The sequence below is a fragment of the Dasypus novemcinctus genome, chromosome 20 (genome assembly GCF_030445035.2).
Source record: "Dasypus novemcinctus isolate mDasNov1 chromosome 20, mDasNov1.1.hap2, whole genome shotgun sequence".
In the NCBI taxonomy this organism is placed as follows: domain Eukaryota; kingdom Metazoa; phylum Chordata; class Mammalia; order Cingulata; family Dasypodidae; genus Dasypus; species Dasypus novemcinctus.
In genome coordinates, this window is record NC_080692.1 from 49924281 (window position 1) to 49949679 (window position 25399).

The following is a 25399-nucleotide window of genomic DNA, read 5'->3' on the forward strand; positions in this document are numbered from 1 at the left end:
TACTTTTACAAGTTTTAAAAATCTGTGAGGCTCCATTTCCAGATCTGTAAAGTGAGATTAATAATTCCTGCTTCAAAGAGCTGTTATGAGGCCCTTGAAAACATGTTTGGAAGAAAATGACTTAAAAAACTGAGATCTGTTTGTGAAGCCACTTTAGGAACTATGAAATGCCATGCAAATATTAAGTGATTCTGTGATCAAGACAGATCAGGACCTTGTCACATACTAACAGTTGAGGAAATGGGGCATTTGGCTCAGAGAAGAGAAAAGCAAGGGAAGGTATTATACGTTTTTCACATATTTGAAGGGGCATCATAAAGGGATTTTTTTTTCTGTTTAGTTGAAGAGGTCCAGGCAAGTAGAAGTAGGTAAAAACAGCTTATATTTGTTCAATGTAAAATTGTCATCTCACAAGCTACACAGCAAAATCAGTAGCATTCTACCCATGACCGTGAAGAGTAGACTGGATGGGAAATTGGAGAGTGTATGTATTGGAGAATATAACTTCTGTCCTTTCTGACAGGCAGTTTCCTATCTCATGGGTTTATACCCAATTACCAAATTTCAAAAATCTATTCTTAACATTGCAGAAAATTCTCTTTCAGAATTAAGTACTGTAAAATTCTTTCAATATTCACTTTAAATATTTTATTATATATAATATATACCTTTGGCTGGAAGGGGCTTCAGTGTCTGAGGGAACCTCTGCAGTCAGGCTTTCTCCAAGGGCATTTTCTGTTCCACAGTGTATGTGACTAGAGCTCACGCAAAAGCGTCAGTCTTACAGGGCTGATGAGACATCAGGCAGAGTCCAGGGTTGCCAAGAGGCACATTTTCAGAGCAGATGCTCAGAACACACAAAAAAATCAGCGTTCAGAATCCCCCAAATCATTGGCCAAATCCTAATCTACGTAAATGGAAGACAAGACTCTAAAAATCTTAACAAGGAACAAAAGTTGCTGGGAGGCTAAAGAGCTGCCCACATACTTCAACTGAAGAAGTTCAGTTTGAAAATTCAGTCATGCCAAGATGCTTCTTCTGTCTTGGTAAATCAAGGCTTTCGTTTGAGAAACCCAGGGGTTCTGGGAATATGTGCCGCACTTAAAAGAACCACATTTTAGGAGTAACAGTTATACCATAAAAGTGAGGGCAAAAGTGAACTAGACCAGGCCCAACAAATTCTAAAGCCAAACTTCAGCATGGTCAGAGTGACACACTGGTACTTTTTCTCCATGCCAAAATTAAACTTAATCTCTTTAGGAAGATCATATTATCTTAATAAAAACAAAAGAGTATTAATAGCATAGCTATAGTAATATCAGACAAGTACATTTTAAAGCAAGAAGTATTACTAAGATAGGAATATTTGCTACTGATGAAGTGTCAGTTTAACAGTAAGATATAAAATCCTGGATTCTTATGCACTTTATTATAAGATTTCACAATTTTTAAGAAGCAGAATTTGACAAAACTAAAAAGTAAATCTGCACATGATAATGGTTTAGAGATTTTTAACAAACTTACCTCAGTTTTGATAAAATAAGAAAAAATAATAGGGAAGATTTGAAAAACACAATTACTGACTTGACTTAATTGAATATATAGAAAGCTACTTGAAACAACTAAGACTCTGCAAAGAACATTGACCAAAATTAATGATATGCTGGGCCATAAAGCAAATCTCAGCATATTTCAAAGCCTTAAAATCATGAATATATTCTTGGTTCAAAGAATTAAACTAGCCCTCAGTAACAAGAAGATAATTAGATTATTATCCCCATGGGTGAGAATTCCAATGTAAATTGGGAAATATTTTGCATGAAAATACAACATAAAACGCATGGTGTAGTGAAAATAGCACCTGGAGAGTTGTAGCTTTAAGTGCACATATTAGGGGTTAAAAAACAGTTAATAATCATTCAGTTAAAGTTTTATCTCAGAAAGGTATGGGGAAAAAACCTCTTAGCAAATTAAAATCCCCAAAATGCAAGGAAGAATTTATTGAGAGAGAAAAGAAACAACTGTAGAGAAGATCAACATTGACAAAAGTTCTTTTATTCTTTAAAAAAAAAAATTTCCAAAAAAGGAAAAAAAAACCACAAATTGCAAATATCAGGAATGTAAAAAGGGATGACATTCACTACAGAGGCCCAAAAGAAGAAAGGAGCAGAAAAAATATTCAAATAATGGCCGAAAAGTTCCCAAATTTATTTAAAAACAATAATGTACACATCCCAAGAAACATTACAAATGATGAGTAGATAAAATGGAATGAGAACCAAATGAGACACATTATAGTAAAGTAATATAAAACATGTACAGACGTATTACTGAATCTGTATTGAATCTGTAACAGAGAGAAATATATGTGTAATATATTTGCTACTATAGGACAAAGGAGGCATGTAGTAGCTAAGCCTTATTGGGCTAAGAAATTATTACAGATGTTAAATAGTTAAAACAATGTACTGTTTCATCTGTAACATTAATAGTTTTCAAATATGCATATATGTAACAATAATGTACAAAGGGGAAAAGGCAGTAGAGCTATAGAAGAATATTTCTATGTATCACTGGAATTAAGCTAATAGAAATCTGAAGCTGATGCTGGAAATTTAAAATGTATATGTAAACCCTAGAACAAGCACTAAAATATGTAGATCAAAGCAGACATGAATAAAATAGAGACTAGGGAAAAAATAAAATCAAAGAAAGCAAAACTGATCATTTAAAATGATCTACAATATTGATAAATCTTTAGCTAGAATATTGACAAATCTTTAGCTAGATTGACCAAGAAAAAGAGAAGACACATTACTATATCAGAAATAAGAGGTGGACATTGTCACCAATCTTACAGTAATGAAAAGGATCATTAAGGAGCAAAATGAACAAGTCCACTGGATAATGGTCCATGCAATGGACAAATTCCTAGAAAGTCACAAACTACTGAAACTGACTCAGTAAGAAACACATCATTTGAATCGACCTATCACAAGAATTAGTAACCAAAAAAGCTACCCAAATGAGGAGTTAGTGTTTAAATTGTACAGAGTTTCTGTTTGGGAAAACTGTAAACATGTAACTATTAAAAGTGTAAAAATCCACAACAAAACACTAACACATTGAATCCAGCAACATATAAAAATCCCACCACTATTAAGTGGGATTTATCCCAGTTTGCAAAGTAGTTTTAATATCCAAATATCAATTAATCATACCAGTAAGATAAACAGAAGTCACATGATCATGTCAATAGATACAGTAAAAGCATTGGACAAACTGCAAGGTCATTTTGTGTGTGTGGGCGGGGGAAACAACTCGGGATAGAAAGGAACTTCCTCAACCTGATAAATCGTGTCTATGGAAAACCCCATAGCTAACATAGCACTTAATGTGAAAGCCTGAATGTTTTCCCCTAAAACCAGAAGAAGACCAGTCTGCTTTCCCACCATTTCTGTTCAACATTATGCTGAAAGTTCTAGCTAAAAACCATTGAATTGTACACTTTAGTTGAATGAATTGTGTGGTATGTGAATTATATTTCAATAAAGCTTTTTAAGTAAACAAAATGTTACTGATACAATAGAGACTTAACGGAAGAGCAACTTAATGAAAAGCTATAGTAACTAAGACTGTGTGATAGTTTACACAAGAATAGACAACTACAACAAGGAATTAGCACAGAATCCAGAGGTAAACTCACACATATACAGTCTTCTGATAAATTTTCCATTACAAGGTATTGAGGAAAGGATGATCTTTTTAAAAAATGGTGCTGAATCAGCTGGCTACACAATTTGGGGGCAAAAAGTTGGAGAGAAACGTGATTTCTTCTGTAAATCAAACAACAAAATTAACTCAAAGTGTACCATAACAAACTTTTAGAAAATGATTAGGAAAATATCTTCATGATCTTGGTTATAAGCAAGAATTCCTTGGACTTTTATCAAAAGACTCCTTCAATAGAAGAAAAACAAGCCACAGACTGGGCGATTTGTAATGCATACATCTAACAAAGGATTTTATCCAGATTGCATAAAGAACCTTTGTAACTAAGTTAAAACATATAATCCAATTTTTAAAAAGGGTAAGACTTAAACTGGTACTTTATAAAATAACATGTAAAAATCAACAGTAAGCACGTGAAAAGGTGTTAATATCATTATCAAAGAAATGCAAATTAAAACTGCAATTAGATACGATATATCCCCCTACCCAGATGGCTAAGAGGAACAGGACTGGCACACCTGGAGTTGGCCATGCCACCTCCTGGACCTCGTGCACACTCCTTTTGGAATTGAAAACTCATGTACCAATTAGGGAAGTGTGGCAGTATCTACTAACGCTCAACTTACATATACCCTGATACCAGTCAATTCAGCTATTATTTATGCACTCTACAGAAATAGTGCTTATGTCCACTAAAAGATGTGAAAAGGACTGAAAAAGTGATTTATTCATAATGGGCCCACATGGAAGCATTCTCAATACCCATCCATAAAAGAATGGATGATGAAATTACAGCCTGTTCATGTGATGGAATACCACAACAAAATTTTAAAAACCTAATGATACATTCTACAATATGAATGAATCTGAAAAATAGTATGTCTAACAAAGTCAGCCACACACAAAAATACCCAAGTCATTCAGCTCGTATGACATTCAGAAAGAGGGAGGACAGGCCACTGAGAGAGGATTCAGAGCCGTGGTCAGCTCGACCGGGAGGGGGAGCTTTCTGTGGCACAAAGAAGTTCTTTTTCCTGGTCTAGGAAGTGGGCGCATGAGTGTACATGTATGTAATCATTTCACGAGCTGCACTCTGTAGAGGGGCACATTTCACTGCATATAATTTTTTTTAACGTTAAGCACAGAAAAAGTATAGTTTTTAATAACATGGTTGTTTACTTTAAAGAATCATGAGATGGCTCTAAATGGTAAAGTTATAGCTTCTAAATACTTATATTAGAAAATAGAAAATGCTGGAAAAGAATGGGCTGGCACTTCCGATTTATTCACAGTAAGAAGAGGGAGACCAAATCGAAAGAAAACTGAAGCAAAGAATAATAAAGATTATGACAGAAATTCCTGACATACACTCAAAATTGGCAACAAGAAAACTACTTTCATTTAAAAAAAAACAATTCACAAATCTCAGACAAGATTGCTGAACAAACAGAGAAATCATTAATACATATTATCAGGAATGAATAAAGTGACCTCACCTAGAAGCTATAAAAATTTTTAAAGATGATATAAGCAATGTGAATAGATTAAAGCTCAGATGAACAATTACCTAGAAAAATATAAATCACAGAACTTGGTGAAGAAGAATTAGAAATGCTGTGCAGTTTTGTAGGTATAGAGGCATTAAATCCATTGTTTAAAACCATACAAAAATCTCCAAAAAAATAAATGTAATATTCCCCACTCTAGTAGATATAGCTTAACTCACCTCCCCTTATGTATTGGCTGGACTTTAGGGGTCCATTTCTAATGAACAGGTTATAGAAAGGGAAAAATGGCAACTTTTTGCTAGAGAAATCTGACAGATACACCGGAACCAAGCAGTCAAGTTTAGCATCACCAGTGAATCACGTTGATGCCATGCTTCAGCAGTAAGTATAATACAGTGATAAGCAAGTTACATCTCTTTGGCATCCTTTGCTAAATTCCATAGTCCAAACTCAATCATGAGAAATCAAGAGAAAGATCCAACTATCTATGAAGTACCTGACAAGTACTCTTCAGAACTGTCAAGGCCATGATAAACAAGGAAGACCAAACAACTGTCGCAGATCGGAAGCTGACATTGGAGACACGGTGTCTAAGTGGAGTGCTGTGCCCAGGGTGAGTCACGCAAGAGAGAAAGGACTTTAGTGGAAAAACTGCTCAAGTGCACATCGACTCTGGAGTTTATTGAAGGACTCTATAAGGTAATTCTCTTAGCTTTGATAAGCAAACGAGGATTACCTAAGATGTTAATGCTAGGAGAAGCTGGATGAAAGATGTATGGGACTCATGCTATGTCTGCAGTTTTTCTAGCATAGAAAATTATTTCAAAAGAAAACCTGTTTTTTTTTCAAATACTGATCGGGATAAAAAGAGCAACTAAATCACATGTTGGTATCTCCTCCCCTTGAAACCTCACCGACGTGGAAGCCTGAGATACGGGGAAGGACGAGGGAAGCCCGGGTCGTTGTACGACTTCTGGAGGCGGAAGTGGTTGGCGGCACCAGATGCGCCTGGAAGTAGAGTGGCGACGAGGCTGCAAGCAGAAGGACAGTTGGGAAGTCTGTTTAATAAGCAGCCGGCTCTCCAGGCAGCTTTTCTCATCCCGGCAGGAGCCTGGGGTTCTCTAAAATAAAAATGAAACAGAGGGTCTTTGACCAGGGGTCACCAGGCCCAGTTGAGGGTGTCGGCGTGTGTGGTTTGGGACTTGCACGCACCCCAGCAAAGCTCGTTCTTAAAGTGAATCCATCGTGTGTGAGCCATCGCACACGGGGCCTTTGAAGAGGTCAGCTCAGTGCAGCCCACCTCGTCCCGGGGGGCCTCAGCCCCACTCCCGGGCCCCTTTATGAGGGAGTGAAACGCACCCAGAGCCGAAGGGAGCGAGAAGCAGAAGCGGACCCGGGGAGGCCACCGAGCGCCCTGCCACGTGACCGAGGCACCGAGGAGGGCGGGCAGCCACCGCCAGGACGCCGGGTCCTCAGGGAGAAGGGTCACCTTGGGGAGGCCTTGAGTGGACGGTTTCCCAACCTCAAGACCGCGAGCGAGCGATTCCCACTGTTGACGCCTGAGCAGCTCGTGGTGTTTGCCTGAGCAGCCTCGGAAGCTGAAACGAGGCGCGGGGCTGGAAGTGGGGCGGGCAGGAGGGACGGGGAACGTTTTTCATACCTCAGCCCTTTCTCCCGTCCCAGCTCTCAGAATGTTGACAATCAGACAGCAGGTTGGAAGGTTTTTTTTGAGGAACCTGACAGCCCAAGATAAAGGACCTTAAATATGCTGGTATCAGGAACTGCCCCAAGAAACCCCCTCCCCGGATTACTCTGCTGGTCAGATCAAAGCCCATAAGCCCCAGCTGTGACAGGGCAGTGACTCAGCTTTTCAGTGCTCCAGTGTTTAAACATGAGCAGATAGTCAAGTATGGACACGTACTTCTCATGGAAAGCAGAGAATGAAGCAAGGGCATATTCTGTGGAGATAGGAAAAGTTTAAAAAGCTATGTATTTCCTCAGAGATAAGACTTTTTTGCATCTACAAAACAAGAAAGAAAACTATTAAGAATAATCAAAGAAGATGAGAAATTAAAAATATAACAGAGAGTTATTATATGTGGAAGAGTCATAAGTTAAAGTTGTGCAAGTCTTCCAAAGAAAAGATGGAAAAAATGCAAAGAAATTGAAAAAGACCAGAAAATTAGGCTATAAGTTGAGGTGTAGATAGCTGAATTATAGGATTTTGAAAAATAAAAAACATATAATTAAGGAAATCATATATACTATTTTCTTTTCTCATTACTACTAAAGAAAATTTCCCAGAATTCAAAGACACGAGTATCTAGATGAAAAGATGTACTTCTGGACAGGCCTATGCCTAGGTTAATTATTGTAAAATTTTTGAGAAATAAAAACAAAACATAGAAAGATTCTCATAGAGCAATAACAGCACTGAGCGAGTGATGAGGAATCCGAGTGTGATGAGGCTTCTCAGCTACCTTGAAATTATGCTGGAAGTGATTTCCAACCTAGAAATCCACACTTAGCTAAACCGTCAAGTAAGTTTGAGGATGGAATAAAGACATTTTTCAGACGAACCAGATGCCGAAAGTTTTACTCCCCATGTACCTTTTCTCAGGAATCTGCTGGAGGCGATGCTCTACCAAAAGAAAGACGTAATCCCAGAAAGAAGAGTCCACTGGGATCAAGGAAAGAAGGAGATGGAGTTGACGACCCCTGAAGGGAGTCCCCAGTCACGTACCTGAGAGCACTGCCAGAACGGACAGCCACGTGGCAGGCCTAGAGAACACCCATGCCCCAGTCAGGAGACCAGGAGATAATTTTACCAGAAGATACGCATAACAGAATGCCTGATACCTTTGAGCTTACTGAGCCGGTATTCATGCAAGGGGAGAATTTAGGAAATTATTCACAATGTTTGCTCTGGCCAGTATCATTTGTCTGTATCATTTCTGAGCCCATATCTTAAAAGGGTGTCCATGCTTGTTTCCTTGTTCTTTGAACACTGCCCAGGTGCCATTTGAAAATTTATGTTTATCTGCTGGAGGATGGGAGACCCCGTGGAAAGATACACCCTCCTGCCCAAGTCGGCAGCCACCCTGACCCAGCGCCGATGGCACTAGTGAGCCCGGCCACCCTGACCCAGCGCCGATGGCACTAGTGAGCCCGGCCACCCTGACCCAGCGCCGATGGCACTAGTGAGCCCGGCCACCCTGACCCAGCGCCGATGGCACCAGTGAGCCCGGCCACCCTGACCCAGCGCCGGTGGCACCAGTGAGCCCGGCCATCCTGACCCAGCGCCGATGGCACCAGTGAGCCCGGCCACCCTGACCCAGCGCCGATGGCACCAGTGAGCCCGGCCACCCTGACCCAGCGCCGATGGCACCAGTGAGCCCGGCCACCCTGACCCAGCGCCGATGGCACCAGTGAGCCCGGCCACCCTGACCCAGCGCCGATGGCACCAGTGAGCCCGACCACCCTGACCCAGCGCCAGTGGCACTAGTGAGCCCGGCCACCCTGACCCAGCGCCGATGGCACTAGTGAGCCCGGCCACCCTGACCCAGCGCCGATGGCACTAGTGAGCCCGGCCACCCTGACCCAGCGCCGATGGCACTAGTGAGCCAAGTTACCCTGACCCAGCGCCGATGGCACCAGTGAGCCCGGCCACCCTGACCCAGCGCCGATGGCACTAGTGAGCCCGGCCACCCTGACCCAGCGCCGATGGCACTAGTGAGCCAAGTTACCCTGACCCAGCGCCGATGGCACCAGTGAGCCCGGCCACCCTGACCCAGCGCCGATGGCACTAGTGAGCCCGGCCACCCTGACCCAGCGCCAGTGGCACTAGTGAGCCCGGCCACCCTGACCCAGCGCCGATGGCACTAGTGAGCCCGGCCACCCTGACCCAGCGCCGATGGCACTAGTGAGCCCGGCCACCCTGACCCAGCGCCAGTGGCACTAGTGAGCCCGGCCACCCTGACCCAGCGCCGATGGCACTAGTGATCCCGGCCACCCTGACCCAGCGCCGATGGCACTAGTGAGCCCGGCCACACTGTTTCCAGTTGAAGGTTACATGAAAACTTCTCAATGAGCAGTTTAATGGGTTTAGTAATAGGGAAATTTTCTTTACCCCTTCGTTAAGTCAGGAAAACACTGCTGGAACTGTACTGCTCATAAGTTTGTATGGGGGTGGAAATCTTGTTTCTTTTAACTTTTGATACACAAGTGTCCATAAAGCAGCTGGACATTCCTTATGCTTCCAGCAATGCTATCTGTAGTCCAGATGATATACCACAGTACATTTTGCATCTGTGTGCTGTTTGCCTTGAGATTTTAAGTTGAATTCAATAAGAAGCATCTTCTCTGCAACAAAAGCTAAATGTAAAGCCATTCTGTATGTGATGATAGTAGCTGAGGATGACACTTCTTGATCAGAAGAAATTTGAGAGTCAGCCGTAAGGTCAAAGTCAATCACAATGACACCTGACAACTGCTAAGCCTGCCTGATGTGCGTCTGGTTTAGTAGCCGAGAATGAAGCCGGTCCGCTGCAATACTGTGGTTCAGTAACGCATGATAGAGTCACGTGTTTTCCACAAAATACTTTCCGGAATTATTCACTGAATAACGCAATGAATAACTATAAGCTTGAACTAACTTTTTACAAGCCGTGTAAATTAGTCCAAGTGTTATATTTTGATTCACACATTTTTACCACCATCAGTTATAACAGTCTTAATAGATTCCACTTCATGTTGTTCTAAATTAGTGTTTCCTCAACTTCTTTGAGAATATTCTTGACTTTAGTCATTCCTTGTGGACCGTTCATAGATCCCACTTCTCGGCCACATCAGACATGGCCTTGAGTCTTCAGTGGACCAGCCTGGAGCCGGTGGTGGCAGCGTGTGCTGGTCAAGAGCAACCCTTCCGCTGCACTGGCCTTGTTTGTTGATTATCTATTGCTTGTGTTCCCAGTGTCCTTAACTTGTCCACATCTCTCCTTCCCAAAAGGCTCTTAGTCTCAAACAGCTTCCTTTCCTCTGAGCACATTTATTTGGCTGCCATAATGAAACACAATTTTTAAAACTCATCCCTGGTAAGTACCTTTGCTTGCTGGACTAACAAATGATTCACTCAGGAACTTACTTCGGTTGCAGCCTCATTTGTGTGTGAGTGTGTGTATGGTGAGAAATTCTATTTTAATTTTTCTCTTTTTTCTCACCATTGCTTTCATATGAGTTGCAAATACTGTGATGGGTGCGTACTCTAGTAATGCCAACAATTATGGTATTCTTTTAGCACAGCTATAGTGTCATTGCATATGAAACACAATTCTTTGCCCTCTGATTCAATAACAATCCACATTCTGTGAAACAGTTTGATATGGTTATGAGTTCCAAAAATAGATATTGGATTATGTTTGTAATCTGGTCTAATACTGGGCATGATTGAGTTATGATTAGGGCTTTGATTGGGCCACATCATTAGGGCGTTGAGTCCCCACCCCTTGGTGGGAGGGAACTTACAGATAAAAGGCATGGCAAAGGACAGGGTAGAGGGTTTTTCATGTTGGAGTTTGATGCTGAAGCCTTAAGCTGGAGCCCCAGGAAGTAAGCGCACAGAGGAAACAGAAGCAAGCTCCAGGAAGAAGGAACCCTGAGCCCAGGAAGAAGCAAAGCCCTGGGAAGAGAGGAGCCTGGAACCCAGAGAGAAGCAAGACCCTGGAAGGGAGGAACTCAGGAAGCCTGAACCCTTGTAGTTGTCTTTCTCCAACACGTGAAAATAAACTTTGGTGAGGGAAGTAAGTTATGCATATGGCCTGGTATCTGTAAGCTCCTACTTCAATTAAATACCCTTTATAAAACCAACCAATTTCTGGTATTTTGCGTCAGCACCCCTTTGACTGCTATTTACACTGAACTTTGCCTGAGAGGGGCAGACAAGCGCACTTCTATTTTTTTTGTCATGCTGAATATGCACTCAAATAAAATATATATAATGTTGCAGCGTGCCAGTTTGCTTGGCACTGAAATGCTGTCCAGTTATGACTGTATCCCTGCAGTTTCTAGTGCATCAAAGAGCACTAGACCACAAATGGCCCCTGTGGCAACTGCCCTGCCAGTGTTGCATGAAAGCCATAGATGACGTGTAAATGAATGCACGTGACTATCCCAGTAACACTTTATTTATAGGCAGTGCAATTTTAATTTAACATATTCTTCCTTTCAGTTTTCCCACTATTTTAAAAAGTAAAACCATTCTTATCTTGTGGGTCATACAAAAACAGACAGCAGACCAGATCTGGCTCACTGGCCGTAGGTTGCCCGCCACCAATCTCAATAAATTGACGGTGGTTTTAAGCCACTGAACTTTGTAATTACACAGGAAACATTAATATATTGCATCCAGATCTACCCTAAACCATGGGAAGTACAGGCACTGACTCGTTCCCATCAGGCATGGAGTCCACCCTGAATCACTGTCCTTCTCATATGAGAAATTGAACGCTTCCGGAAGGTAGACCTTAGGATGCAGCACACTCCAAGGCAGGGAGCACCGAGACCCTTCATGAGGAGCTGGGGGAACATTTACGGAACTACACGCGGTCGTTTTCCAACTGTGGTTCGCAATGAGCTTTTAGACTCTGTAGTATGTAGGAAAGAAGGGAGACTGGGATCTCTACGAGGAGGTTCTGTGAAAAATGTATGCTCAGGTCCCACTATTTGTTGTGTCTCTTGCAGGGAGATGGAAAAGTCTCTGCAGACTGGCTTTATTGGGGCAATAAGAGTTCACATCATGCTCACACCTTAGGCTGCCTTGACGGCTGGGTTAACTGACCGCTCTCCCACGGCTAACCGCTCCTCTCCTCTCCCTCCTACAGCTTCACGCCTTTCACGATGTTGCGCTGGTTTCTTCCCAGACTTTTTATATCGGTTACACCTTGTCCATTCGCACCAGTAACTGTTTTTTCTTGCCTGGACTACTGCAGTAGCTTCCTGTCTGGTCTCCTTCCTCTAGTCTTAACTCACACAAGTCCATCTTAAAAGCCAGGTGAATGTGCCGTCTAAAACACAGAGCTCCTCGTGCATGACGCCGTCACGCACTGCCACAGGCAGAGTACAGTCCAAGATCTTTGGGGATTGTATTTATCTTCCTTGAGTACCTCATTGAGCACGTGCTTGACACTGTTCTAAGTATTTCACCCAGATTAACGCATGATTAGTACAGCCACCCATATCAAAAGATACTAATACTGTTCCCATTTTGCAGATAGGAAGACTGAGGTGCACGACACATAGGACATAACCCGCCATTGCTGACCTGCCAGCCTCAGGTCTGGCCACTCTGCCTTACCGACTGTGCTTTGGGACAATAAAATAACTGTACTTAGTACTTCCAGGACCACAGAATAGTAATGCCCCTGTGTTCTATCATGGCATTTACCACATTTTGTTACAACAAAATCTGTTTGTATCCGTTTTTCTAACTCAGTTGTAAACTTTTGAGTGTAGAGACTAAACCTATTCATTTTGACCAAATTCAGTATCTAGTGCTCTCTGAAAGAAAATTTTGTCCCCATTTCTTGCCCCTCAATCAAAATAAAATTAAACAGTAATCAATTTTTTTTAAATGTCTATGCCTATTTAGTAATACCTATGAATAAAGATATTATTGTTACTAAACAATTTCTAATTATACAAGCTTGTTTCATTTTGGGAGTTTCTTTTTGGAAACACTAAAAATGGCATTCATTTTCCAAGATTTGTAATTATTATTGGAAAGCTACATCTACTACAGAATCTCTACTTCAGTACCCCCAAATCATTCCACCCATAATTCTGAATATTAATAGTTCCATGTATTAAAATTTTAAAAAGTAAGTCAATCTAGAAGATTTTTTCCCAATTGTGAATATAAACTATTCTGTTTGTACGTTGGCATAGCAACCAGACACAAATTTCGGTGACGTGTACCCTGGTTCCGAGCTGCAGACTGCGGGCTTAGGGTGGTACATGTTGTACATGAAAGGCGCTGGCAGGAAGTGGAAGCCGTGTGTTCCTTTCCTAGTGCTTACCATTGTTTAAGTTAGGAGTCGCCAGCTTTTGAGAGGTGCTGGGCCAAAGATCCAATGTATTTACTTTTGCACTGTTTTTCTTTTTTTTGGGCAATTTTATTGAGAAATATAATATAAGCCATCTAAAGTGTACATTCAATAGCTTTTGGTATAAACAGAGAGTTGTACATTCATCATCACAACCAAATTTAGAACATTTTCATTAATCCAAAAAGAAAAACCTCTCACCCCTCAGCAGTTATTTTCAATTCCTCTATCCATCCCCTGCCATAAATATCCACTAATCTAATCCCATCTCTGTACATTTATTTCTATTTTTTATTTACATTTTATCTAAATTGAATCAAAAAACTTGCAGTACTTAGTGTTGGGTTTCTGTCACTTATGGTAATTCTCTTGTATTTTACAGTTGATGAAAAAAACATTAATATAATTATTCATGATAGTCCACACCTTGCTTCAGGTGCATTTTACCTCAGCCACCACCCTTTCTTTATTAACGTCTTGTAATAGCAACGTACTCTTGTTCTGATTCATGGAAGAACATTCTTATATTTGCACTATTAAACACACTCATCGTCTGCAAAGGGTTCACTCTGCCATGCCATCCCATGTTTCATCCCTTAGCCTTTCTCATAGAGACCCACACGCCCTAAACTTTCCCTCAGCCACAGGCATACCCTCTTACTGGTGCTGCTAATGACGTTCACTCTAATGTGCCATCACCACCGCCATCCAATTCCAAGCATTTACAATCAGCCTTTTTACCAATTCTGTACAAATTTCTTTCCATTCTCTATCCTCATCCTATCTTTTTTTTTATTAAAGATACATGGATCACACAAAATGTTACATTAAAAAATATAAGAGGTTCCCATATGCCCCACTCCCCATACCCCCACTCCTCCTACATCAACAGCCTCTTTCATTAGTGTGGTACATTCATTGCTTTTGATGAGTACATTTTGGAGCACTGCTACACAGCAGGAATTGTAGTTTATGTTGTAGTTTACACTCTCCCCAGTCCATTCAATGGGCTGTGGCAGGGTATATAATGTCCTGCATCTGTCCCTGCAGTAGCACTGAGGACAACGCCAAGTCCCTGGTGACGGGTCTTCTAGCTGTTAACTCCATGACATTGCTCGCTTTATTATTTAGTTCATATTAGGCCATACAGTGTCCTTTTGTGTCTGTCTTGTTTCAGCCAACATGATGTCCTCAAGGTTCATCCGTGTTTTCTTGTTTATGACTACTTCATGTCTTCTTAAGCTGGGTAATATACCATTGTATGCGTGTAGCATATATTGTTTATCCATTCGTCTGGTGATGGACACCTGGGTTGTTTCCATTTTTTAGCAATTGTGAATAAGACTGCTAGGAACATTGGTGTGCACTGTCGGTTCGCATACCTGCTTTCACTTCTTCTGAGTATCTACCTAGGAGGGACATTGCTGGGTCACGTGGCAGCTCTTTATTTAACTTCCTGAGGAACCACCGAACAGTCTTCCACAGTGGCTGCACCATTCTACACTCGAGAGTGATTAAGTGTTCCTGTTTCCCCACATCCTCTCCAACACTTGTAGTTTTCTGGGGTATTTTTTATTGTTTTTTTTTTTTTTTTGCTTTCTTTTGTCTTTGTTTTTTTAGTGGCCATTCTAATAGGCCTGAAATTGACATTGCACTGTAGTTTTAATTTACATTTCCCTAATAGCTAGTGATTTTGAAGATTATTTCATCTGCCATTTGTATTTCCTCTTTTGGAAAAATGTCTATTCATGTCTTTCACCAATTTTTTAAATTGGGTCATTTGTCTTTTTATCATGACATTGTAGGATCTCTTTATATATCATGGATATTAAATCCTTATCAGACATGTGGTTTCCAAATATTTTCTTCCAATGAATAGGCTGCCTTTTTATCTTCTTGATAATGTCCTTTGAAGTACAAAAGCTTTTAATTTTGAGATGGTAGCATTTATCTATTTTCTCTTTTGTTGCTCATACTTTGGGTGTAAAGTCTAAGAAACCACCTCCTGCCACAAGATCTTGAAGATGCTTTCCTATATTTTCTTCTAGGAGTGTGTGGCAGTTTGAATAATCCCAGGAAAAGATGATGTTCTTAAACAAATGCATTCCTGTGGGTATGGGACGCTTTGTTGCATTCAGTTCAGTTAAGGGGCTTTGGTTAGATTACTCGGTAGGATTGCATTAGGGCTTTTGATTGGACCAAGTCACAGAAGCATAAGGCAGCTTGGTCTCCTCCCTCAAAAATCAGTTGATTGTGCATTGTGGCTGGAAAGTGTAGTCTAGGGATGTAAATTTCAGTTGAAGGAAAGCTGGAGGATAATCTAGGCACTGAATGACACAGTGAAACCAGAGGTGAATGAGAGTTAGGACATTATTTTGAATAATAATGGTGACAGTGGGCAGCCTTGTTTTGTTCCTGATCTTAGAGTGAAAGCTGTTCCAGCCATTCACCATTGAGTGTGGTGTTGGCTGAGGGTTTTTTCATATATGCCCTTTATTATACTGAGGAAGTTTCCTTTTTTTCCTGTCTTTTGGAGCATTTTTATCAAAAAAGGGCACTGGATTTTTGTCAACCTATTTACTTTTGACACACCATTTGGGGTGAGGCAAGGATCGATTCTTTATGGAACTTAACAGGAAAGAGTATGTTTGCTGACTCATGTCAGGGCCTCACAAGTGGCAGGAGGGCATCTGGGTCACATGCCATTTCTGGTAGCCCTTTCCTGGGTTCTGGCATCAGCCTTACGCCTTGAAGCTCTCTACTGTCTGGTGTCAGCCTGGCTTTCCATTTCTTTCCTTCTACTTCTCCCAAAAACTCCTCATCTGTAACAAGGGAGGTAATACAAGCCTCCTACACATTCTCTTGGTTTTTGTCTTTGTTCTCATGTACACGATGCCACATCAGCTTTCAGCCCTGGCATCATATTTAACGTGCCTATGTACTGATCCCTCAGTCTTCATCCTCATGCCACTACGTGCAAAATGCCCGTTAAATCTTTTTTTAAAGCCTTTTTCTGACCGTTTATAGATCTTATGATGTTCCCTTCTTTGTAACTGTCCTCTATCTCAGTTCCACTCACTGACCAGGGATCTGTTATTGTGGTTTCTGTGTTTATTTCTCATTTCCACAAGTAAATTATGAACTCATTGAGATAAGGACAAAAAGCCTGCAATATCTGGGATATTCTTTTCCCATAATAGGTATTCTAGAAGTGTTTGATGAGTGAATATATGAAGAATTTGCCACTAACCACAAACCAAAGCTCTGTAAAACATGAGATAGCTGGCCTCTGGCATTAACTCTTGTTTCCAGTTGATCACTCCTTCATTTTCTAAGGTGCATTTCCACAACCATGTGCAACTTTTAAAATAAGGCATAATTAGAACATAGGTATTTGTTGTATATAGAAACAAGAAATAAGTAGGCACACAGTTGCCCTAGAAAAACAACCAAATGAAACTGTGGTTTACATCCCACAGACCAAAATTGAGTTGATTACTGAGATTTGTTTCCCATAAATAATTTAACTGTTTATAATCTTTAACAAAATTGAACTGATAAAGGGCCAACAGCCACAGATCTTTACTGGTTCATGATTCTGCAATTAGTGAAATATGTGGTTGATTTAATTAATATTAAAGCATAACCATACTTTTAAGCAATATGGAGGAATTTTTAAATTTTACTTAAAATGGAACATAAGCTTTTATTCCTAAATGACATTAACCTTGGCCTGCTTAATCGTAACACAGTAGAAAGTGATTCTAGTTATTTATTTAAAAAGTTGTATATAGAAATCTTTCTTCCATATTTAAAAACTAGTTTTGTAATCACCCTGGACATTATGAAATTTTTGCATGTGTTTTGGATGCTAAGAATAGTTGAGAGGACCAGAAATTAATTAATTAAAACCGACCACAGCGAGAATGCAGATGAGCATCATCCCCTTCCCGCCACTCCCTAGAGCAGTGGTTCTCAGCTGGAGGCGAGCGGTGGGTGGATGCCAGATAGACGGCGTAGCGCCGCCTTCACAACCGAGAATTCCCCAGCCGAAAATGGCAGCCGTGCCGACGTTAAAACCCTGCGTCAGAGAACGTGCTGTGTGGCCCTGGTGTCGATGTTGCTAAAACGTTATGGGAAGTGCACTCACTTGTAGCACATTTTCATTCCTTGAGAGTTATGTTTTATTTTAACTTAATTCTTTCCAAAACAGAGCAAAATGTCTGTGGCCAGATGGAGTCTTTCCTGGGCTCTGTGGCACCAGGGATTGTGTACCGTGCTTCTCGCACCCCGGACAGGGAAGAGATGGGCGTGGAGCCTCGGGACAGGCTGGTTTGTCTGGTGGCTTTGAAGAAGAAAACACAAGGGAGAGTATATTCCGGAATAGAGAAACAGGTCCCTGTGTATAGACGAAAAAGCCGACTAGTGGAAAGGGTGTAGGAGCTGCAGCCGCTCCCCGCACGTTCATTTTCTTTTGCTCGGTGCTATGTGCACAGGTTATCAATATTAGTGCTATTCTTTAAAAGGAAATTGCATTTCTAAGTTCTTTTAATTTCTTTTTCTAATTAACCAAGACTTCCCTTCCTTTAGCACATTTTATCTCGGCTGACCATGAGGTGTAGAAGACTATCCAAAAAAAAAACCACCAGCCAAAATTTCCTTTGTTCACTACTGAACCCTCGTTGCCCTGCGAATGTCTGACAAAGAGGAGATTCTCAAGAGACTTTTTGAATAAATGAAGTAGTTAAAGACCCCAAGAACCTTTAGGGGCGCTTCAGCAACTTCCAGTCCAAACAGCTTTTCCTTCTTCCTTTCCAGATAACTTTCTTCCCTCGTCCCTAAACCTGCTACCCTTCTTTCCTAGGATAACACTGTTCTGTTGTCCTTTTCCAGCAGTTTGCTCTTAGCCGTCAAATCCAGAGTCTCTGTCAGTCCTTAAGGCCGCATGCCTCCCTGGGGAGCCCTGTCATGGCCTCCTAAGACCTTTATTATGTCTCCAGCCCAAAGTCACAGCTAATCCTTAAGCCAAAAAATTCTGTTTTGTCTGCTGGGGTCATATGATCACAATGGGAAAATCTGAAAGAACTACAAATCATAGTCATTTTGTTTAATTTGCTGCATTGTCTATACGTTAAAAGGTGTCCTCATTATTCATGTTTATCCACCGAGTTCTCTCACAAATTCAAGGAAACAGAAGTTACTGCTCTACAAAAATATTCACTTATTTTTGTACAAAATTAGACCCCTCTCAAACATCTCTTCACACTTAACACAATCTCTCTCTGTCATGTCAGTATTTAGAGGATAAGCTTAAAAACCTAATATGTGTCTTCCTTAGTGTGTATTTCTTTCTATTTCATTTGTTTCTGCTCTGTTCCCTCCTACTTTCTATGTTTGTTTCTTCTAATTTATTTTTATTTTTAACATTTTTATTCCCCCCCTTGCAACTTGACTGTTGTCTGCTCTCTGTGTCCGTTCGCTGCAGGCTCTTCTGTGTTCTTGCTTGTCTTCTTTTGGTTGTGTCACTTTGCTGTTGGCTCTCTGCAGTGCTTGTGGGCCAGTGGCACTCCGCAGCGTGCGGGCCAGCCTGCCTTCACAAGGAGGCCCAGGACGCAAACCCAGGGCCTCCCATATGGTAGGCGGGAGCCCGACTGATTGAGCCACAGCCTCTTCCCTTTTCTAATTTCTTGACTTGGATGTTTGGCTTTTTACTTTACACTCTTCTTACCATACACATTTAATTTATTCCTTTAAAAGCAGCATTTAAATTACTGCTTTAGCACAACTCTTATTGTTTTTTTTTTTAAGATTTATTTTATTTATTTCTCCCCACCCCCTCATTGTTTGCATTTGCTGTGTCTGTTTGCTGGTTTGTTTTTTTTTTTTTTGGAGGCACCGGGAACCGAACTTAGGACCTCCAATGTGAAAGGGAGACACCTAATCACTTGAGCCACACCGCTTCCTGCTTTGTTGTGTCTCGTCTCTCATTATGTTTCTTTGCGTTTCCTGTCGCATCGTCTTGTTGCGTCAGCTCGCTGTGCCTGCCAGTCACGTCAGCTCACTGCTTGCTCGTCTTCTTTAGGAGGCAGCGGGAACCGAACCTGCAACCTCCCATGTGGTAGGCAGGAGCTCAGTCACTTGAGCCACATCCATTTCCCTCTCAAGTTTTGATATATAGTATTTTCAGAATTGTTGAGTATTTTCTAATTTCAATTATGATTTCCTTTTTGACCCTTGCCTTATTCAAAAGATTGTTTTCAAACATAGTTTTTTGTTTGTTTTGCTTTGTTTTTAATTTACCTTTCTGTCATTGAATTCTAATCCAGTCACTGTAGAAAATATGGTCTGATGATACCAGTTTTTTGAAATTTGGTGAGATTTGCTGTGACCCGGTACTGGGACAGTTTTCATAAATGCCCTGTATGTACTAAAAAAAAAAAAAAAAAAAAGTCTTCTTGAAATATTTGGTTCAGTATTCCGTATATGTCCCATAGATCAAACTTGTTGATCCTGTTGTTCAAGTTTTTTGTACTCTGAGATTTTTTTGTCTGTTATATCTGTTACTCACAGAGAGAGATGTGTTAAACCTCCTATTTTGATGATAGGTTCATAAGTTTCTTCTTGTCATTCTATTAGTTTTTACACCATATTTATTTTAGTCTATTTGGTATCTATAAGGTTAAAACTATATAGACGTTTCTGGTGAATTGAACCTTTCGATTTCATATAGTGACCCTCTTTGTTTCTTTTTTAACTTTGTGCTTTTCGCTTTAATTCCTAAACTGTCTCACATTAATTTACCTAGGCCACCTTTCTTGGATTAGTACTTAGCTAGTACATATATTTTTCATCATCTTAATTGCAGTCTTTCTGATTTCATAATGTTTTATGTCTTTAACATTTAACGAGACCTTTTGTTTTTTACAATTTGTTTTTCAAAAGAAGCATTTTTACCCATTTACATTTCTTGTATTACTCATATATTTGGGTTTATTTCTCCCACTTCATTCTGTGCTTTTTGTGTGTGTGTGCCAACTCTTCTATATCCCTTATCATTCTTTTCTTGCCTTCTTGTAAGTTGGAAATTTTTTCTCATACAATTTTTTCTTTTTCTCATGTGGAAATTATTTATTTAACCTCTTTTATTTTAGTGGTCTCTCAAAAATTATAAACATTTATAATTGAGCTTTGATTCATTAAAGTCAATCAATACTACTACTCTGCTCTGTAGAACATTTTAATTTTGATCATCCTTTCATATCCCATATATCGGTCTGAGTTATCTCATTTTATTATCTATATTTGTTTAATCCCAAAAGACATTTTCTTTGTTTTTCATTCAATGTTTAAATTTAGCTGATTTTCTCCTTATTTTCCTCATAATTTCTTCTTTTATCTCATCTTCTTTCCTATGATTACTTTTCTTCTGTTTGAAGTAAGTACATTCTTTAAATTTCATTTGCTGTGCATTTAGGTATGCCATATGTTCTCTCTTTTTTTGTATGAGAAAATGTCTTTATTTGTCCTTTATGTTGTAAAGTAGTTTCACTTGTTATATAATTCCAGATTAATAGTCTTTTTTTTCTTTGCACTGTGAATCTGTGATTGTCATCTTCTGTTAGTTGGAAATTTCACAACCAGTACCTCTTCAAATTCTGCCTCTACTATATTCTCTTCATCTCTTCTTGAATTCCATAGAGGCATACATTAGATTTTTCTGTATTCTCCACATTTCTTAGCTTCTCTTTCATGTTTTCTATTTTCTTTTTTTTAAATCTGTTTTCAAGCTAAGTCTCTCTTCAACTAAATCTAATCTGTTGTTAAGCCCCCTCCATTGGATTATTACTATTGATTATTATATATTTCATTTCTAGAAGTTTTCATTGGATATTTTTCAAAAAACTTGGTCCTTCTGGTTTTATGTCCAAACTCTTCTTTCTTTATACATAAAAGCAAAGTTATTTTGCATTCCATGCCCAATATTTATGCTAATACAAAGTGTCAGTCTGATTTTACTTCTTCTTCTTCTTCTCTGTCTCAAACTAATGATACTTTGTTTTCTAGTTTGCCTTAAGGTTTTTGAGAGCTTTTACACATTATAATGTTTTATCGAGTCTAAAAAAGCAATATTGGACAACTGAATCACAGACAGGGCCTTTGACAAATCAGGTTCTGGCAGAATCAGACCAATTAATATTTGAAGAAAAAATTAATAAGGATGGTGACAGGTCAAACAAGCATCATTTACCTATGTAAAATAATCAAGAAAGTTACTGGAGAAAATTGGGAAGCCTTGGGATGTTTTTGAAGAATGATTCCCTTTGTGATCCTGTATTGCAACAGTCTGTCATGGGCTGAAAAATGTTGTAGTTTGCTAATGTGCATTTGTGTCCAAAATATTACCCCCAAGATCACAACACTCCATTCTTTCACCGAAAAATGAGTTTAGAGTTGCAATTATAACTAATTTTTAAAATAGGATATATTACACTTTCTTTCTTTCTTTTAATTTCCCTTTTCAAGATAATGTCCTAAAAATCCTTTCTATCACTAATTTACAAAGAAATATCTTAAAGGCCAAGCTTTATATAGTCTTTTTCTGGGACTAATTATTGAATAGCAAGGGCCTTCTGAACTTTTTTTTCCTTCCAAAATATTTATTACATACAAAATAGATCTAAAGTATCCCCAGTTTGGTTTTAATTATGTTTCAATTTATTTCCGTTACAACCTTATTGTAGTTTGGAATTATCTTGTTTATGCGTGTTACAAATTGCTCACTGGAACTTTCTTCTCCATGGGAATCTAATCCCTATGTGTGGGACTTTGTCTTTCTTGTTCATCACTGCCTGGATCAGTGTCCAGCACATAGTAGGTAACAGATAGTAACTAAATGAACTAACGGATGCCTCCAACAGTGAGGGGTAGAAGGAAGGGCACATTCGTCCAGGGAACCTACAGTCCATGGAAAATAAGGTTCTGAAAACTCAAGAGCCTCAGTGTGATTAACTGCTTTAAGAGAAGGACATGGAATCGTAGTGAACCATCAAGACAGGGTTTATAGGAGGATATGGAATTTGATTTGTACTTTAAAAGATGGGTAAGATTTCAACACATAAGAGAAGTTCAGGCAGAAGGAAATGTACACTCAGTCAGGAGAGTGAAGAATTATATCAAGGAGTGGATGTGGCTTACGTGTTTGAATTTGCCCACATGGGAGGTCCCAGGTTTGGTTCCAGGTGCCTCCTCAAAAAAAAAAAATTATCAGTATCACCATTAATATTGGTCTATGCAGTCTACAAAGGATTTTCATAAATATGCCAGTTATTTCTTTTGGCCAATACATTCCTGAGTATTGTAACACTGGCATTTTCATTTTGTAGAAATATTAATCCTTACTGGGTTTCCTTTTTTAATTTTTCTGGTAAGAAAAACTGGCTAGTTATAAATAAAGATGTCAACAAATTGATTTTCCTTTTTTTTTTTGTAGTTTCACATTTCATTTTGTATGTAGGAAAAAGTATATTTTTTGCTTGTCTGACCAACATTTTGCAAACATAGTGCCAGGCATTCTCTATAACAAAATAAAATAATGTCATATATTTCTGAAAAAAATAAGAAAAAGATTTCAGTTTTCATGTGTTTAAATATGCTATTTAATTATCTCTTTGTTTTCACTGTTTATTTTAGATGATGTATTAGGGTTCTTTTGGGAAACAGAATCAATAGGAGATATCTGTAAATAGAATGAGATTTATGAGGGTCTCTCCCGTGGCTGTGGGAGGCACAAGTCCAGGTTGCGCAGGCAGGCTGCGGCCAGGGCTGCGAGGAAGGTCCAGGGGAGGTCCTTGAGGAGTTTCCAGGAGGTTCTGGCTGTCTAAAGATGAGCTGGAAGTTCTCCCTGCATGCTGAAATCACTTCCCCTTTTAAGGCATTCAACTAATTGGATAAAACGTCCCTCATCGCTGACGGCAATCTTTCTGGTTGGTGTAGATGTAATCAGTCATCTATGCAGTAAACTCACTGAAGACTAAAGCCCATAATTATCCTTGAATTACAGTTAGCCCAGTGCTTGCTTGACCATACAACTGGGCACAGTTACCTGGCCGAGCTGACACATTAGCCTAACCATCACAGATAATATACTAGATTTAAATTTATATAAGGAATGAGAATATGTCTTAAAATAGTATAAGTAATAGAGTAGCTGATTAATCTGAAAATGCCCCTTATCAATATTATTTTTATCTCTTTTACTAGTGGAGCTCAATTACATGCCATCTGACTCATGTTAATATATAAAGTGCACCTTGCAAAATAAGGCATGGAATGAATGAGTAAATAAGATTATTAATATGATTTTCCAGCAAGTTTAGTAATCTCAGAGAATAGATAAGGTCCCCAAATGACCAGTTTTCAAAGGAAAGTACAGTCTAGGATGGTAAAAAGATGTGCCTAAGGTATTACAAGTAATTGGTGACAGAAGCATAATCTAATCAGGCTCCCTTGCCTCCTAGAACATTCCAGATCCTCCTCCCCAAACCAGGAATTTTAAAAAACAAATGGAACTGAATGTAGTCAAAGATACTTGGAGTGCTTATGGAGAGATAGCAGCCCAAAATGTGAAAAGCCCTAAAAGCATTCGTATCCTTTGACCAAAATGATCCCATTTTTTTAATTTATCCTAAGAAAGTATATAAGGTGCATCCCAAAGATACATAGATGGATGTTCATCCTTCTTTCATTTTAATGAAAACAGTTAAAATACCCATTGTAAATTATTATATATCCCTGAAACAGAATAGAAATCATATTTTAAAAGACTATATAATGAGTTAGGAAAATATTTAAAATATATTTTCAATTAAAAATGTCAGAAAATAGTCTGTGCAGTATAAATCCCATCTTATATCCAAATATGAATGCACTGTTTTGAGTTTGTATTTTTCTCTATTTTTCTAATTGTCTTTAGTGTATATATTCAGAATAGAGGATCCTTAATATTGAAAATTTCCTGAATTATATTAAATATCCCAAATTAATAAGGAAAATTTAAATGAAAAATATACAGACACCACAAAGTGAAGAGTCCTTAAGAATGAAAAATGAAATATTCTGAGAACTCTCTGGCCACTTTCTAGGTGATTGCCTTGCTGTCCAGATATGAGGGTACCTACACTCAGGATATATATCAAAGGAAGTCAAGGAAGTTTGTTTGTGGTGGTCACTCCATCAACCGTTATTTTAGTAGAAAATGCCACTGCATTTTGAGAAGCGTTGCATTTCTTTTTCAGAATTCTAGTCTCATCTCTTTGTCTGAAATTCTGAAATCTCGTAGGTACCTAAGAGATTTGCTATTTCAGTAAAATGAGATATATCACTTTTCTCCCTAGATCTCTCATTTCAAATATAAGGACACAAGGTGAGACTTTCACCTCTTATCCACGTTGTCCAGCTCTGAACAGCCTAACCTGGCCGGAGACCCAAACTAGCTGTAAATCTTACCACCCAGGCTACACTTGATTAGTGTAGATGGGAAAATTAAACATGAATAAAACAGCTAGAGCATTAGCATGTTCTTGGAAGAATAAACACAAGTTGGAAGTCATACGTGGATAGTGCCAAGTACAGGAAGGCAATCAGTCGTGTAAACATCAAATGAAAGGTTGTTAGGAAACCTTTGAGGCTGTCGGGCGCTTCTGCAGTAAGTGACTTACAATTTCTTGTCCTTTTCACTCCACTCTGAGGAACCTCTAACAGATCCCAAAACATTTTGTAAGTTCCTGTTCCTGTTTCAAGATGCCCTTTGGGTGGAATGAGCTCCCACCCATTGAAGAGGATCTTTAGTTTATATAAAATGAACACAATTAAATGTCATGTTCCCTGACTTTTTTCCTCCTCACACAAACAGGAAACCGTTAAGGCAGCAATAATAGAAGAGCAGAAGCGAAGTGCGAAGGCTGTGGAAGAGGCAGTGAAGAGAACAAGAGATGACTTGATAGAGTATGTGAAGGAACAGAAGAGGGTAAGCATCTGCTGGAGGGTTTTGACGTGTGCTTC

At 39.5% G+C, this 25399-nt stretch overlaps 1 protein-coding gene across 11 annotated transcripts in view; it reads left to right on the forward strand.

Annotated features, from left to right (window-relative positions):
• Positions 1–25399, forward strand: part of CCDC91 (coiled-coil domain containing 91) — a 316675-nt gene that overhangs the window by 244330 nt on the left and 46946 nt on the right. For 10 of the 11 annotated variants that reach the window (XM_058282985.2, XM_071210236.1, XM_058282989.1 and 7 more), the window contains one exon: positions 25251–25364. In XM_058282985.2, coding sequence (XP_058138968.1) covers positions 25251–25364 — 114 coding nt within the window. Of the gene's footprint in view, positions 1–7860; positions 8169–25250; positions 25365–25399 lie in introns of those variants that run through there. The other variant, XM_071210239.1, reaches the window with a different exon arrangement.